Genomic DNA, 14,241 nt, shown 5'->3' with positions numbered 1-14,241 from the left:
GGTCCTGGCTGGGGCATCAGAGAGGTCATAAGGGGGTTCATGGGGTCAGAGGTCATAGCTGAGGAGTCAGGATGGCTGGATTGCTCCTCTGAGCTGGGGGAGCTGCAGGGAAATGGCTGAGGAGTTCCTCTGTCCCCACTGAATGAGATCACACCATCCTAAAAGCATACACAGGCATGAATATAAACAAATACATTTCGGAGAACAAAGACATACTTAAAACAGACAAAAATGAACGGGGAGAGAGAACACATAAATTAGAGCACACACACAGACACACACACACACCTGAGATCAGATATCTATCAGACAAAGTTGTCTCTCTTACACACACACACACTCTCTCTCTCACCCTGATTTGCCGATTGAGTTGTCTGAGACGCAGCATCCAGTCCGGCTCCAGAAAGAGCTCCTGCTCTGGCTTCTCCTTCAGCTGAGGGTCAAAAAACCTTAACCGCTCAGACATCTGAATCACACCCAGAGCACAGGCAGGGATCAGACATCAGCAGTCAACACAAGAGAGGGAGAGAAAGAGAGAAAGGGAAGAGAGATGGGTGAGAGAGACACAGATCAGCACACAGATAGTGTGTGTACACCTGTACTGGTTGGCTACTAAACAGACATGAGTGGTATTGTGTGTGTGTGTGTGTGTGTGTGTGTGTGTGTGTATACCTGTATGAGCTGACTGATGAACACAGGTGAGTGGTACTCTGGTAAGGAGAGCAGTGATCGGGAGATGACCTCACAGTAATGGTAGGCCTGAGCGCAAAGCCCAGCCTCCGCCAGACGACATGCATAGATGAATTTAAACACCTGCAGAGGGCAAAGGTTGTCACCTCCATTATATACTCAATGTATGCTCAGGCATGTGTAAATCTGAATTTGATTTAAAAGCTCAAACTATTTTCAGTTCAGACGAATCTGAATGCTTAACAGAAGAGCCCAGAGCGCACAGACGGACAGGTATGATACGCACAAATCAATCAGGATATGATATTAACGGATGTAACATAACACGGAGCAGAGATTATTTTCTCAGGCATTTGGAGGAGTCAGGCACTCAGTAGTTTACACAGTATCTCAAAGGCTTTTTTTTTTGTCCAAAGCCATTGATCCTATGTTACAGGACAAAGACTGGCCTTGCAAAGAAAAACTTTCATATGTAAACTAGCAGCATTTCAGGATATGCAGCTGCAACCTTTCTGAACGAGTTTGACAGACTAAGCTGCTTATAAAATTTAGTGCTGTGGGTTCTGAGTTATGGGTTTGGGCTTCTAAAATTCTTCAGGAAGATTAGGGTAGGACTGCTGGTGGATTCGCAGACTGAGGTTATGCTTTGAGGTATTAAAATATAAACACAAATTTTGGGTTATGTTGTAAGGTTTTGAGGTTCATAGGGTTGAAAATGATTTACCTGGAAATTTGGCAGTAAGAGAGGCTGTGAACCCAGAGACTGGGCGTACTCGTAAGCTTCCGTACGCTGAATTGCCTCGCACGAACAGAATCTCATGAACGGCAAACTGAGAGAGAGAGAGAGAGAGAGAGAGAGAGAGGGAGGGAGAGACATGTGCTTTACTAAATGAATAGTTAAGATAATTCTGTTGTGTACGTGCTTGTACGTAGGGGTGTACGGGTGTATAGGTGCCTGTGTTGGACACGTGTATGGACGCATTTGAGAGATGTGAGGGAGTCTAAGTACCTGTGGTTGGATCCGATGAGGACCATCTTGGTGCTCTTTTTGGTATAAACACCCAAACCCACTTGAGCCATCAGGTAACAGAAGTGAGCTGCATCCATGAGTCCTTTAGAGGCTGCAAATACACACACACACACACACACCATTACATGAGCAACATACTCTCAAACAGCGCGACATTTAGCCTCAGTGACCTTGCCTCCCATGGTTGTAGAATATGTGCGTATATAGCTTTGGTGTGTATGTTTACCTAAAGTATCTCCCATGGTGGTAATAGTGCGTGTGTCCAGGTCCAGAGCGTGTGTGAGGTTGGACAGCACCATAGCCAGATGGGGGCGCCAGTCACCCCACTTCTCATCCCCACAACACTGGACGAGGAAAAAGAGTGAAAATGGAGATTTCTCACAGAAACAGGGACATAGTGCATTACGACTGTAAGGACTTGCATGTAGTTGTATGTAGGGGTGTATAGTCTACGCATATGCTACACTCACCGTGGCAGCTGCAGGCATCCTGCCGGACATGAGCTGGTACACTGTCTGCAGAGGGTCGTTGATGGGTAGACTGTTGGCAAACCTAATACACACAACATGAAACATTACCAAGCAATTCTCCAAGAGTTAAATGAGTACTCTTTAAAATCAGTTTGCTACTCAACATAGTTTTAAGCCCAGTACTCCATTCCAGTATGTGTGTATAAAGTACGTGTATTACCTGGTCATGACACGTGCATGTGTTCTGCTATCCATCTTACTCGCTAGCAGCAGGGCGTGGCCCCAAAGCCCATTCTTCATAGCAGACTCCAGTGCATCCTAAAGATAAACAAAAAACCCCACACAGCTCAAGATCAAGTTTTCGACCGTAACTGCTTGACTACATTCTTTCCTATTGTCCCGGGTGAGGGTGTGTATTGTTAGCATGACAGCTCAGTCAGCTTTACGTCTACTGCACCGAGACACGGCGAGGAGTGTGACTTCAGAGGGACGAGAAGTTCATTACTCAAATTAAAACAGCTAATCTATAAATTGTACATTCCTAAAACCAACCAATTATTAACTTGCTAACATATGAACTGTGTATAAATCAGTGAGAGCCCCCATGTCGAGTATTTGGCGGGGTGTTTTGCTCTTGCCTTCTTGCGGCCAAACAGCAGCAGTTCGCGGAAGCGTTCGGTTTCTTTACCGACGTTCTCCGGGACGACCATAAAAGTGTCTGATAGGAGGGACAGCGGCCCTGACTCCGCCTCCTCCGGCTGCTCCAACGCCTCGTTGTTAAAGTCGATAAGGTTCGCCTCATTGGGCGATTTCCCCGGCAACCACACAGAGCGATGCTCTCTTAGCAACAGGTCAGCAATGTCTGTACCAACCACCGTCTAAGAGAAACAGGACAAAAAGGGTCACAAGGAAAAACATTAAAAAAATAAACTTAATGTACAAATGAGGTGTTTTATGTACTTTTAGCCTCGATAACAACTTGATAGCTAAGCCGTGAGATGAGATGTTAATTTGAGTGTTTATCATATTGCAGTCCAAAATCCAATTGCGTTTGTTTAAATTCTATTTAAACAAACGCCAAATGATTTTTTTTTTAACTAAATCGTGCAACTCTAGTACAAATGAATAAAATCACATATCTATTCATTACTAACTAAGCTAAGATGCTCACATATACAACATCAGATCAGAAGACAAACACACTCACCCCGTTCTGTCGACAGAGCAGCACTATAAATTCCCAGATGAGGTAGGCTGAGTCCTTGTCAATGAGGTCGTCATTTCGCATACACTCCTGGGCTTTGTTCTGGGCAAACTTAATAACGTCCACCTTGTGTGTTTCCTCCCTAAACACATAGATACATACACCCACAGATGAGCATTAAAAGGTCTGAAGTATGTATATACATCTGAGTCTGTATATATGCATATTCTGAGTGAATGAAAGTGAAAGAATACTGCTCAATTCAAACTGGGTGCGTTAGCGTAAATGTCTTACTTGACGAGTGGTCCAGGGAATGATCGCAACTCGCTCTGCTCAGGAGAATCCTGCATTATCGTCTGAAATCACAACAAATCCAATTTAGTATAGCAAAGCATCTCCGCCTAACAAACCAAATAAAATAACAAGCCTAAACACATCCAGGCAGAAATAAATCCAAACAGAACCAAAGCCTGGATCAAACCAACCTCTATAATCACATTCATCAAAGTCTCATCAATCCCAGCCCTCTAAAATCTACCTCGACCCCACACAGTAAAGGCTGGAGACTTGTCAGCCAATGACAAGTGATCAGAGTGTTGCGGTGAAGGCATGGTTACCTCGAGGCTGTGGAGTTCCACCAGCGCTGGTTGGCCAGCTGATGGCAGATTGGGCTGGACCAGTATGAGCTGACCAGCAGGACCAAACCGTGCACAGCGATGAGGAACAGAAAACTTCTCTGGTGTCACAGGCCTTGGAGGAGCTGAAAAAGAGAGAGAAAAGAGGAATGAGAGGAGAAAGAGAGGAGGAAGTATGGAATCATTTTTTGAATTAAATGAGGCATCTTCTGAACGAAGAGATCAGCTAGTTCTACTGTTTATGCATTATTCCAACTTAACTATATGACTCGATATGACTCCACACACTACAGTTCATTTGGACATTAAGCACACAAATATGCTGACTAAGTAGAGGAAATAAAAGGAATTACAGAAAATAATACAGGCTTTGATTTAAAACAACTGAATTTCAGACAACTTTTCTAAAGGGTGAAGTGGCCTGCCAGCCTTCATGCCACCACAGTCTGTTTGTGTGAGGTCTATAGATTACTGCATGAACACAAGGGCAAATGTATGCATTCATGCTACTAGTCCAGGAGTCGTTTGTAGTGGCATATGTAAGCTGACTGTGGGTTTGTGTGTCCTTTAGCTGGTGAAACCTACTTTGATTGTGCATATTTACGTGTGAGTGTATGTGTATCAACAATGTTTTTGGGCTGGTCTAGAGGGTATGTATGGAAGTGTATGATAGTTGACTGTTACATGCGTGTGTGTAACTGTATGTAGGAGTGAGAAATATTTACGTTGCTCTGGGCTGGTCCACGTTGTATCTGCTGAAGGATACGGCAGCTGACTGTAGTTGTGTGTATCCTGTGCCTGGGGATACTGACTGTAGGAATAATCGACAGGTAAAGTCGTCCCTGTGGTATCATATCCTGCTGTCACCAGGTCAGTCTGACTACGGTACACCTGACTCTGCAGGGCAGAACGGGGTAAACTATTAAACCCACACACATACACACACAACTCCTCCACAGAAACAAATTTCAAAATATGCCTAGGGGCAACAATTGACAGGAGTCTGAGCAGTAAATTGTGGCACAGGTGAATGGTGGGAGACCACTGTTTTAAATTTCACAGTTGTCAAAGATTTCACCTGTCCCTGTACGGTGCTCTCATGTTCCTCTGTAAAGATAGACCCACACTTTGTCTCTAGCCTTGAAAATCTTAAGGTATCATGTGTATGAACATGCGAAAATACTGAGACTTGCCCAGTATTCAGCCAATTTTTACAGGATCAAATTTTCCCTCTTAAAAAACTGCAAGGCAAATTTCAATGCTTAGACACATAAAAAGGCATGTACTGGTGATGAACACAGGGAAACATTAGAAACCAAAAGACAGACAGACAGACAGACACACCTGTTGTGAGCGGGAGCTGAAGCTGCTACGTCGACTGTGTGAGCTGTGAAGGCTGTGATTGGACCGTTCGCTGTGTACACTGCGCCGGTCGAAGTCGTCTCCGTACGGATCTCGCTGGCGTCGATAATCATCATCGAAACTTGAGTCATATCCAGGGTAATATCGCCAGGGGTCGTCGTAGCCCTCCCTCCTGCCAACGCAGCATGGCCAGTGTTAAAACGGAAACCAGATATTCAGGAGGACCAAAAAAAGATCTGACACATGATCATTTGATTCAGTTTTTTTCCCCTCATGCACAGGTGATAAACACTTGGATGCTTATATGTGCAGGCGAATGTACACATATTACACGTCGGTGTGAAAATCTGTGGTAGGATTGAAGTATGAGTCTTTGCTTGGAGAGTGAGCATTTCCACAGGTAAATAACGCTTCTTACCTTCTGTAGGTGTGTGCGACTGTGTGTACATATGTATGCATGTGTGTATATCTTGTGTTGTCGTCTGTAATAAGCCTCCTCTCCTATAGCTCGGTGTGTTTGTATGTACCTGCTGGAGTATTGCTGACTGTAATAAGGGTCTCCTCTCCGGTAGGCCTCTGCGTCGTAGTTATACCAGTTGTAGGACTGGTCATAGTAACCACGGTAACGTGGGTCATATGCCGCATTAGGATCATACCATCTGCTCCGGTCTACACCCACATAAACAAATACATGCACACAGACAACACAATGTTACTTACAGTCAGGGAAGAGTATAAGTTATTTTTAAAGGGCTAATATGCTGATTTAGACTTTACCTCCATAGTTTTTATAGTAATCTGCATAGTAGTCATCGTAGGCACTGCGGCTTGCCCTGGCGTAGTCCTCTGAATACCCTTGTCTAAAAGAAAGAAAAACAGCGAATTAAAGACCAGACTTTTTTTTTTTTTGGAGGAGCACTAAGAGACATGTTTAACACTTGCTCTCTGACCTGGAGCTGGGTCGGTCTGAGTACTGGCTGGCTCTAGAGCTGGGTCGGTCAGGCTGTCGTTCAGCATCCCGGTAGGCGGGGTTCTGACCCTCAAACCTTCCGTATCGGGGGTCTGCTCTTCGATATGGGTCCTCCTAAATGAAACACAGCAACATTGGAACTGTCACGGTGAGGTAATAATGTGTTAGTGAGACATTAATCAGTGACTCTAATGTTTTTGAAGCTTTATAGTATAGGTGTAGATTTTTGACCCGAGTCATGTGGTAAAGCAGTGGTGAACATTTCAGAGGTTTCAGACAGAGAGGACAGCTTTTAATCTTAATCATCACTGAGTCATGTCCAAAATTAGGGAATGAAACTATAATTATGAGTGGACATGTTTAGGAGTAAAAAAAACAGTGGAATAAATCCATTAAAACAAAACTAAGATAGTTTCTTTTCTCATTATCAGCTTCTCTGTTTAGATGTAATAACTGCTATGTTTTTGGTCCTGTTGGTCTGTTTGTCAAAGATAGTGAAACTTCCTTGTAGTTTTCCTTTCAGTTTGAATTGTGTGCGTAGTTTTAATTCCATGCATTTGTAATTTAAAGATGTTTGTATGTGTCTCAATGAAAGTCATCTGGTTTTCGAACCAAAACTAGAAGGAATTGAAACCATTAGCACAACAATGTGATGCAGATTGGGGTAAAAAAAATATGTACAGTGGTTTGTATGCCAGGGGTTCCATTAGCAAATTTCAGCCATCTTTATACTTTGGGTATATCTTTTTTTATAACCACAATATCACCAGATGACGGACATACTTTCCCTTTTCATTATCAAATCTTCTGCTGTTGCTCGACTTGTATTTGCGGCCTTGCTTGTTTCTTCAGGTTGTTTCTTCATTTCAGCAGTTTGTTGCTTAAATGATTTACGTGGCTTCTGTTTTTTCTTTGCAGCTCTCTGCTGATCCTAATCTTATTACGTCACTGAGCACCCAAGTGTATGCACCCTAAATATCTGAGTGAGTAATCCAAGAGTAGGGCTATTCCACACTCCCGCAACTTTCTAGCTTTATGAATCTCAGCTATTTGGTTACTGCAGCCCCTTGTGACATGCCTACCATTGGAATTCATGTCACAATGATGATTGAAAATACGACACATCGTCCAGTCCTAATTCGCAATACTTAACAAACTTCAGGTCCATTACCAAGCTGTTTTGTTTGAATGCATATGCAGGGCTGCCTGGTGTAAAGTGTTGATATTGAGTACTTTAATAAACACAGCACTAAAACATGCAAGTCATGCAACGTAAAGCAGAGAGATGAGGTAAAACAGTGAAGTTGAGTGTTAATGTGTTAGTGGAGTCCTGTGGCAAAACAGTAATATAGAGCAAGACAGCCCAAACACTGGGTGTTAACTGATGTTAACTCAGTCAAAGACATTCTGTGTAGTGTACAGAGAACAATTATAGAATGACATATAAAAAAAAGGTGTGAGAACCGTACCTGGTAATAGGTCTGTGCTCTGGGGTCCACTGGTGGGTAGTGAGGTGGGTAGGGGGCTCTTCTGTCTGGGTATTCTGGGTATCCTCCAGGGTAATAGCCACCGTACCCTGGTGTGGGGACAGGAGGAGGGGGATATGCTTGCTGAGCGCCAAGGGCAGAGGAGGGTCGTGGGGGCTCTTGAGGACCTGCAGGGGCTGAACTCAAAGGTTGCTGGGGGTAAGAGGGGTGTTGTCCAGGGGGAGGGGCTCCCTGTGGAATGGATGTGGCTTGAGGAGGAGGAGGAGGAGCATATTGTGATGAAGGTGGGTTGGTAGGGTGGTCAGCGCTGGGAGGGGTGTTGCTTGGTTGATTGCTAGGGGGGCGCGCAGGGTCAGACGTTGTTTGCTGTGGGGGTTCGCTGTCTGTCCGCCCACTCTGCTGCGTGTCTTTGGTCACCTGCAGGTAGAAGCCAGGCGTGTTATTGACAGCCACAGAAGGAGGAAGGGCTGACTGAGAGAGGGGCGAACTAGACGGCTGATTTGTGCTCTGTGGATGGTGCATAGAAAAATCAAGCAGCTCATAATTTGAGGATTGTTTCTGATTGGTAGCAGAAGCAGAATCTTGAGAATTAGAAGGAGAGCTGCCCTGGCCCTCCCCTCTCAGTGACTGGGCTCTGGAGAGAGTTGGGTGGGTCAAAGGGGCAGGATTTGGGGCCTCCTTGCTCTCACGTGCCAGGTTCAGTGGGTTCTGATTACAAGGAGGCTGAAAGCTCATTGGTGTCTGTGGGAAAAGAGGTGGCTGATTGGTAGCTGGAGGAACCTGCGGCACTGAATTTGCCACAGGGGGAGGCAGGCAACCGGGTGGAGATGTGTCTTTTGGACTGATTTGACTGGATGTTTGAGCAGGACACTGCGGAGAAATTACACTGTAATTGGAGGAAGGTGGGGCAATCAGGACAGGCTGGTTAAGAGCCTCAACTGGAGGTGTGGCCACCAAAAGGGAGGCATAACCCAGACTTGCCTGGGTGGTAGAGTCTGGCGGGTTTTCTAGGTTCTCTGAAGGTGGGCGTTGGTACTGCCTGGCCGGCTGCAGGTCAAGTGGGCTATCTTCTGGGGGTTGGATGACCTCTGCGCTAGGTTGCCGAGGCGGGGCAAGTGCAAGAGGCGGTGCAGCGGGAGCCAATAGGATGTTAGCTCCTAGACTGGCAGCATCACTCGGTGCCCAGAGTGTGGTGGCGGGGCTTTCGCAGGGCCGCTGTACACCCTGGGTTCGGGATGAGGGTCTGCGCTCTGCGCCTCCTGTGTGAAAGATTGTCTCCATGTTATCTGGCGGTTGTTCGAGGTTACCAGGCACTGGGTTGGCCCCGGTCCTTTCCATGACCATGCGTGCACGGTCAACCTCGGCTGGTTTTACCCCCACACTATGTGAACGTACGGGTTCAAAAGAGGAGTTAGCGCTCGCCTGAAACACACCCACTGGTTTAGGCGGGCTTGGGGTGGGGAAGGTTGGACTAGCTTCTGGAGCAGGGGTGGAGTCAATTTGCTCAAAATATCCTGTGGAGGTGGCAGGGTGTGTGGTGGGTGGGTCTGGGGGTCGAGGACTTTCCTGCTGGATAAACGTTCCCACAACACCCTGCTGCCGCCGAGGCACATGCCCGCCACCATGGGGAACGGGGCCACTACTGTGACTCACATTGCTGTAACTGGATGATACGCTTGCAGAGCGGGTGGTGCGAGGAGCAGAGTCAGGCATCTCCAGATTGGGTCCTGCCTCATAGCTATGGCTTTGCGGTTCACTGGGCAGCACCTCTTGGTTTGGGATGCACTCTAGGTTCTCCACCGAATCACACTGGCCTGTAACTGCTTGGCTGGCCCCACCATCCTTCAGATACGCTATGGGAGCTTCAGCACCTTTGTGGGGAAGGTGAGCCACCCCATTAACGTGCCCCTCCCCAGACAGCGTCTCCTCATTCTCCACATCATTTCCTCGGAAGAACGTGGAGACGGTTCCAGGGTCACTGGCAGCGGGGGCATACGGAATGGGGAATCCCTGTTGGGCTGGGTCTTGAGGGGTCTGGTTAAACCACAATTCCTGAGGACCTCCCCCAACCTGACTGAAATAATTCTGGGCAGAGAAGTGAGAGTTATGTTGCTGGGATACAGGCGGCCCACTGAAATTTGATGGAGCTGATTGGCTCTGGTTCTGCGGAACTGGAGGATGTGGGGATGGGGCGGGAGGAGGGGCCTGTGATTGGGCAGAGGGCATGAAAGTTTGAGGTGGGGGATCACTGGTTGGTTGGAAATAGTTCTGAACAGATGGTGGGCGGCTCCCATGATCAGACACCCAATGCGAAGGTGCAGGAGGCACGGTCTGTAGCTGTAAGGGCCCAGTACTTTGGCTTTGAGGAGGTGGAGCTGCAAGGGAAGGCTGCGACTGGCTGGTGCTGACAGAAGGAATGGGGTTAGGCAACTGTGATATGTAGGGCAGTGGCTCTCTTGAGTTAAAGTAGTGTGACTCAGTGGAGTTGGGGTTTGGGCCCAGGGAAGGATGTGAGGTGTCAGGATTTGGGGCAAAGGAGGAAGAAGGTGGGGGACCAGGAGGGAGTGCCTGTGCACCTGGTGCAGTCTGGACAGACCCCATAGGAGTAGGAAGGGCTTGCATAAAATGGGGATTGCTGTTCGGAGGCGGGGCTTGGGCACCCATTGACACAGGAGGTGGAGCCTGTCTCCCAAAGGCAAAGGGGTCAGTCATGGGCTGGGTGAGAGAGGCAGGTGTTGCCATGGCAGCAGCAACTCCATGTTTATAGGGTCTGTTTCTCCTGAAAGCATTGGGGCCCGCAGTGGATGATGGAGGGGGCCCAGAGGCTCCTGGAGGGGCCATTCGGGGCGGGGGCTGCATCTCTGCTCTTCAATACGCACAGCCAGAGTTCAAACACAGAGAGTCTGTGAGAACACAGTACCTGAGAAGACAACACAAAACAGAATAAAACACACCCTCCCACACACAACAAAGAAATGTTCAGACTTGGTCAGATTTGTGCTCCTCACAGTATATTCCTAATCTCTCGACATGGTTTGAATGGGTTTATGCTTAAGAGTGTCTTAAGCACAATTATAATATTTCAAAGACAAATGCTGAAACACATGGAGGCTAAATGACTGCATTATAGTTATAAAGATCTACAATATCTGGACAGGTGTCTCCCTAGAAAATCTGATCTGAGATCAGAATCATGTTCAAATCTGAGACTGATGACTTAAGCATTAAATAAAAAAAAGAAAAGAAAAAAAGAGGGTACTTTTGATGACTTTAGCTAAAATAATATGTAATTCCTACAAAAAAGAATAAAACAGAAATTAAGTGTAAATTGATGTTTAAAATCAAATAGGAGAGGAAATTCAAATCCTGCAGTCTAAAACAATGCAAAAAAAATCAGTGTAAGGCTGGCTTTGACAGTATCCACATTAATCCCATATCTCGGACAGGGAAAGCATAAAGCACACATTTATTTCTATGGCCCATAGATTATACACACACCCCATTATTTAAACAACACTATAACAGAATCCTGTACGCATCCGTTCAAACAGATACACAAATACACACACTGCAGCCACTCCCATGTTACGTGATATTCTAAGAAAGCCCAAAAAACGTCTCTCTCGACTCTAGGCGTATATATGTACACATACGCAATAGGTCTAGGACTTCCACTCTCTACTGGAGACGGGGAAAACTAGAATTCCAGTGGAGATTAACGGGGGATTTGCGCAGAAAAAATCTTTCTTTTCGTGGTTGGGCATCAGACAACGCGCAAAATGCAAGACTGCCTCATGTGCGTACTCATATTCCGAATCCTACAACTCCCCACTAAACAACGCAGAATATGACCCTGACACGATACACTGGCAGGTTGAAATATGATAGCGCTCTGTCACTCGCTCAGTCAAGAAAGATGCTGATAATGTTACATCACTGAACTTTATAGCAGAATTGGTGGGTCAAAACAGTGGGTGCACTCCACCACGTGTAGATGTTCATTTGAATTTTCTAATATAGGTTTGGATATACAAGTAAACGTTTTTAAAATGACACCGCCAGTACTGAGAGATCTGTCGGGTTTCATTGTCTGGAAACAACGTCGGATGGCGGTGAGGATTCAAAAGAGCAATCGACGGTTTAACCCTTGTTCTTTTTTAAAGACCACAAACACGCTGGGATGCTGCCGGTCTTGACTGTACTGCAGGTCATATGCGGACATCTAGCCACACAGATGAAGTGCACAGTCGTATAATATTTGGTTAGGACACGTCGGAATCATACATACTGGTTTCTACGGTTTCACTGAGATGGCTATGTTATCAGTGTTAAAGGGGATTATCCGTCAGGCCGCAGAGCGGACAGATGTAGCTAGTCTCTTCACTTGGTGTTGGATTGTGGTGTTTGAGCTGCTGATGTCACAGACGATGGTGGTTTTAAACTAGCTTAGTTTACCGGATTGCTTTCCAACTTCCAGTTATTCCAGAGCATGGCTAAGAATGGAAAATTAGCCAACTCATTGTAGTATTTATTCACGGTACTGTCACTCCGAAGCGAAAATGATATAGCTGTGTAGTCTAATCTACAGAACTCACTTCGATTTTCCGACATTGCCTGCATTTACAGATATACTGATATACCGAACAGTTAGCCTTGTTGTCTGTTCAGCTAGTTAGCATGCCAGACCAACCTCACATGTAACCTTAGCCAACCCGTAACTGAAGACGTGTAAGGCAACAGACGTGCAGCTGCAGCATCCAGAAGCAACTGACAAATTAAATTCCTGCCGTCGCCTGACAGATTATAATATAAGGTGTTAGTGAGTGTAAGGCAAAGAGCAACAGTCCAACAACACAGAATCTGAAGACAAACAACAAGCCAAAGTAGATTATTAACCGTTCTGACTCGTCACAGGGTCGTGACAGGTTACATCGTTACAGTGTGTCAAGTGCAAATCAGAACGGAGAGTACAAATCTGGACAAAACCGTTTTATTTCCCCACTGAGATATAGCTGGTGACTGTGCGACTAACTCCCGTTACAATCAACCAGGCTGCTCTCTGAGCTAACCGACTGACTGCTAGCGCTAGCATTCCTAGTTTGTTGGTTACAGGATTAGTTTATACAGGTTTTTCGTGTTTGTTCAAAAACACCTAACAGCGTTATAAAAACTATGAAAATGTATCTTACCGTTTTCTCCAAATGACAAGCCAAAAAGTTGATATGAAACTAGATTCTAGTGTGAATTCTTACAAAAGTGTAGGGCAGTGGGACTGACACTCGGTCGCCATCTTCCCCAAGCACATCCTGCTAGGCGACGTGTACCTGTGACGTCAAGCACCAATGGTACCGTTGCGTCACTTTGGAACATTCGATTTCACTTTGGCGATCAGATTCGCTTGTTTCTGAGTCTTTAGATAAGCTGAGAGCCATGCAACGATGAACACCTTGAGTTGTTTGAAGCTCAGAAAACCAAATTTTACTCTCCAATCGGGAGGCCAAGTCTTAAAAACTGGTTGGAAATTGACCGGAAATTTAGTTTTCCCTAGTCTGCCCCCTGGTGTTTACATAAAGTACAATTTTTAGGCCGTCCAATGTGGGCAGATGAAGTAAGGTAGCGTATGGCGTACTTTACATGCTATTAACTGAAACTACATTTGAAGTAATTATTTGTGAGAGAAATCCGCGTTGGTAAGCCTACCATACTCCTCATCATACGTGTTCATCATTTTACAATTAAATTAGTTTAGAAATGACTCAGGAAAAGATCCCATTGACTTAGGACTCAGATAATTGTGTTACATGTAGACTAGTGTCTGTCTGTATCTGTCCACGGCCACACTCTTGCGTGTATTTTTCTTTTGGTCTGTGCTTCTCTATATATTATTGATTACTCAGTTTTATTTCAGTTAAGGCTACAGACATTACTGCGATATATAAAATACCCTACTGCCAAAAAGAACACAATGTGTGAAAGTAAAACATATAAAATATAACTGAAAATATTACAGTTATATATAATAGAACATGTTTAGACATAGGACACATTTTTAAATTCATGTACATGAAACAGAGTATATTGTGTCTGGTCTAAAGTTTGCCAGCATTGTGTCGTCAAATACAAACTGTGACACGTTTTTGTGTTAATGGCTATATACACATACTTCCTACATACACATACTTACACTGGTACATAAAGCTGTACATCCCCAATGTGCAATACCGCTGTTCACACTCGCCACTTCAAACTTTAAATCTAAGCGTCCTTCACATGTATATAGTGTATATATTTCATATTCTGTTCCATATTCTGTTATATTTATTGTGCACCCTCCATGTTCCTTATTGTTCATTACGCATACCTCTCTTTTTATATTTTTCTTTTATATTCTTA

At 45.2% G+C, this 14,241-nt stretch overlaps 1 protein-coding gene across 3 annotated transcripts in view; it reads right to left on the bottom strand.

The window, feature by feature from the left end:
• The window catches only part of sec16a (SEC16 homolog A, endoplasmic reticulum export factor), an 18,169-nt gene extending 5,038 nt beyond the window's left edge, over window positions 1–13,131 (bottom strand). For 2 of the 3 annotated variants that reach the window (XM_030767131.1, XM_030767129.1), the window contains exons 1-19: window positions 13,038–13,131; window positions 7,831–10,768; window positions 6,342–6,475; window positions 6,169–6,251; window positions 5,919–6,060; window positions 5,374–5,563; window positions 4,755–4,926; window positions 4,012–4,154; window positions 3,689–3,750; window positions 3,398–3,536; window positions 2,829–3,068; window positions 2,411–2,508; window positions 2,191–2,272; window positions 1,947–2,064; window positions 1,700–1,811; window positions 1,415–1,520; window positions 673–813; window positions 353–466; window positions 1–158 (exon numbers count right to left, since the gene is read on the bottom strand). The exon at window positions 1–158 is cut by the window's left edge and continues 32 nt beyond it. In XM_030767131.1, coding sequence (XP_030622991.1) covers window positions 1–158; window positions 353–466; window positions 673–813; window positions 1,415–1,520; window positions 1,700–1,811; window positions 1,947–2,064; window positions 2,191–2,272; window positions 2,411–2,508; window positions 2,829–3,068; window positions 3,398–3,536; window positions 3,689–3,750; window positions 4,012–4,154; window positions 4,755–4,926; window positions 5,374–5,563; window positions 5,919–6,060; window positions 6,169–6,251; window positions 6,342–6,475; window positions 7,831–10,707 — 5,111 coding nt within the window. In that variant the 5' untranslated portion in view covers window positions 10,708–10,768; window positions 13,038–13,131. Of the gene's footprint in view, window positions 159–352; window positions 467–672; window positions 814–1,414; window positions 1,521–1,699; window positions 1,812–1,946; window positions 2,065–2,190; window positions 2,273–2,410; window positions 2,509–2,828; window positions 3,069–3,397; window positions 3,537–3,688; window positions 3,751–4,011; window positions 4,155–4,754; window positions 4,927–5,373; window positions 5,564–5,918; window positions 6,061–6,168; window positions 6,252–6,341; window positions 6,476–7,830; window positions 10,769–13,037 lie in introns of those variants that run through there. The other variant, XM_030767130.1, reaches the window with a different exon arrangement.
• Window positions 13,132–14,241: the final 1,110 nt, after the last annotated feature.

The sequence above is a fragment of the Chanos chanos genome, chromosome 3 (assembly GCF_902362185.1).
Source record: "Chanos chanos chromosome 3, fChaCha1.1, whole genome shotgun sequence".
In the NCBI taxonomy this organism is placed as follows: domain Eukaryota; kingdom Metazoa; phylum Chordata; class Actinopteri; order Gonorynchiformes; family Chanidae; genus Chanos; species Chanos chanos.
This window is presented reverse-complemented; position numbering and strand designations above follow the sequence as displayed.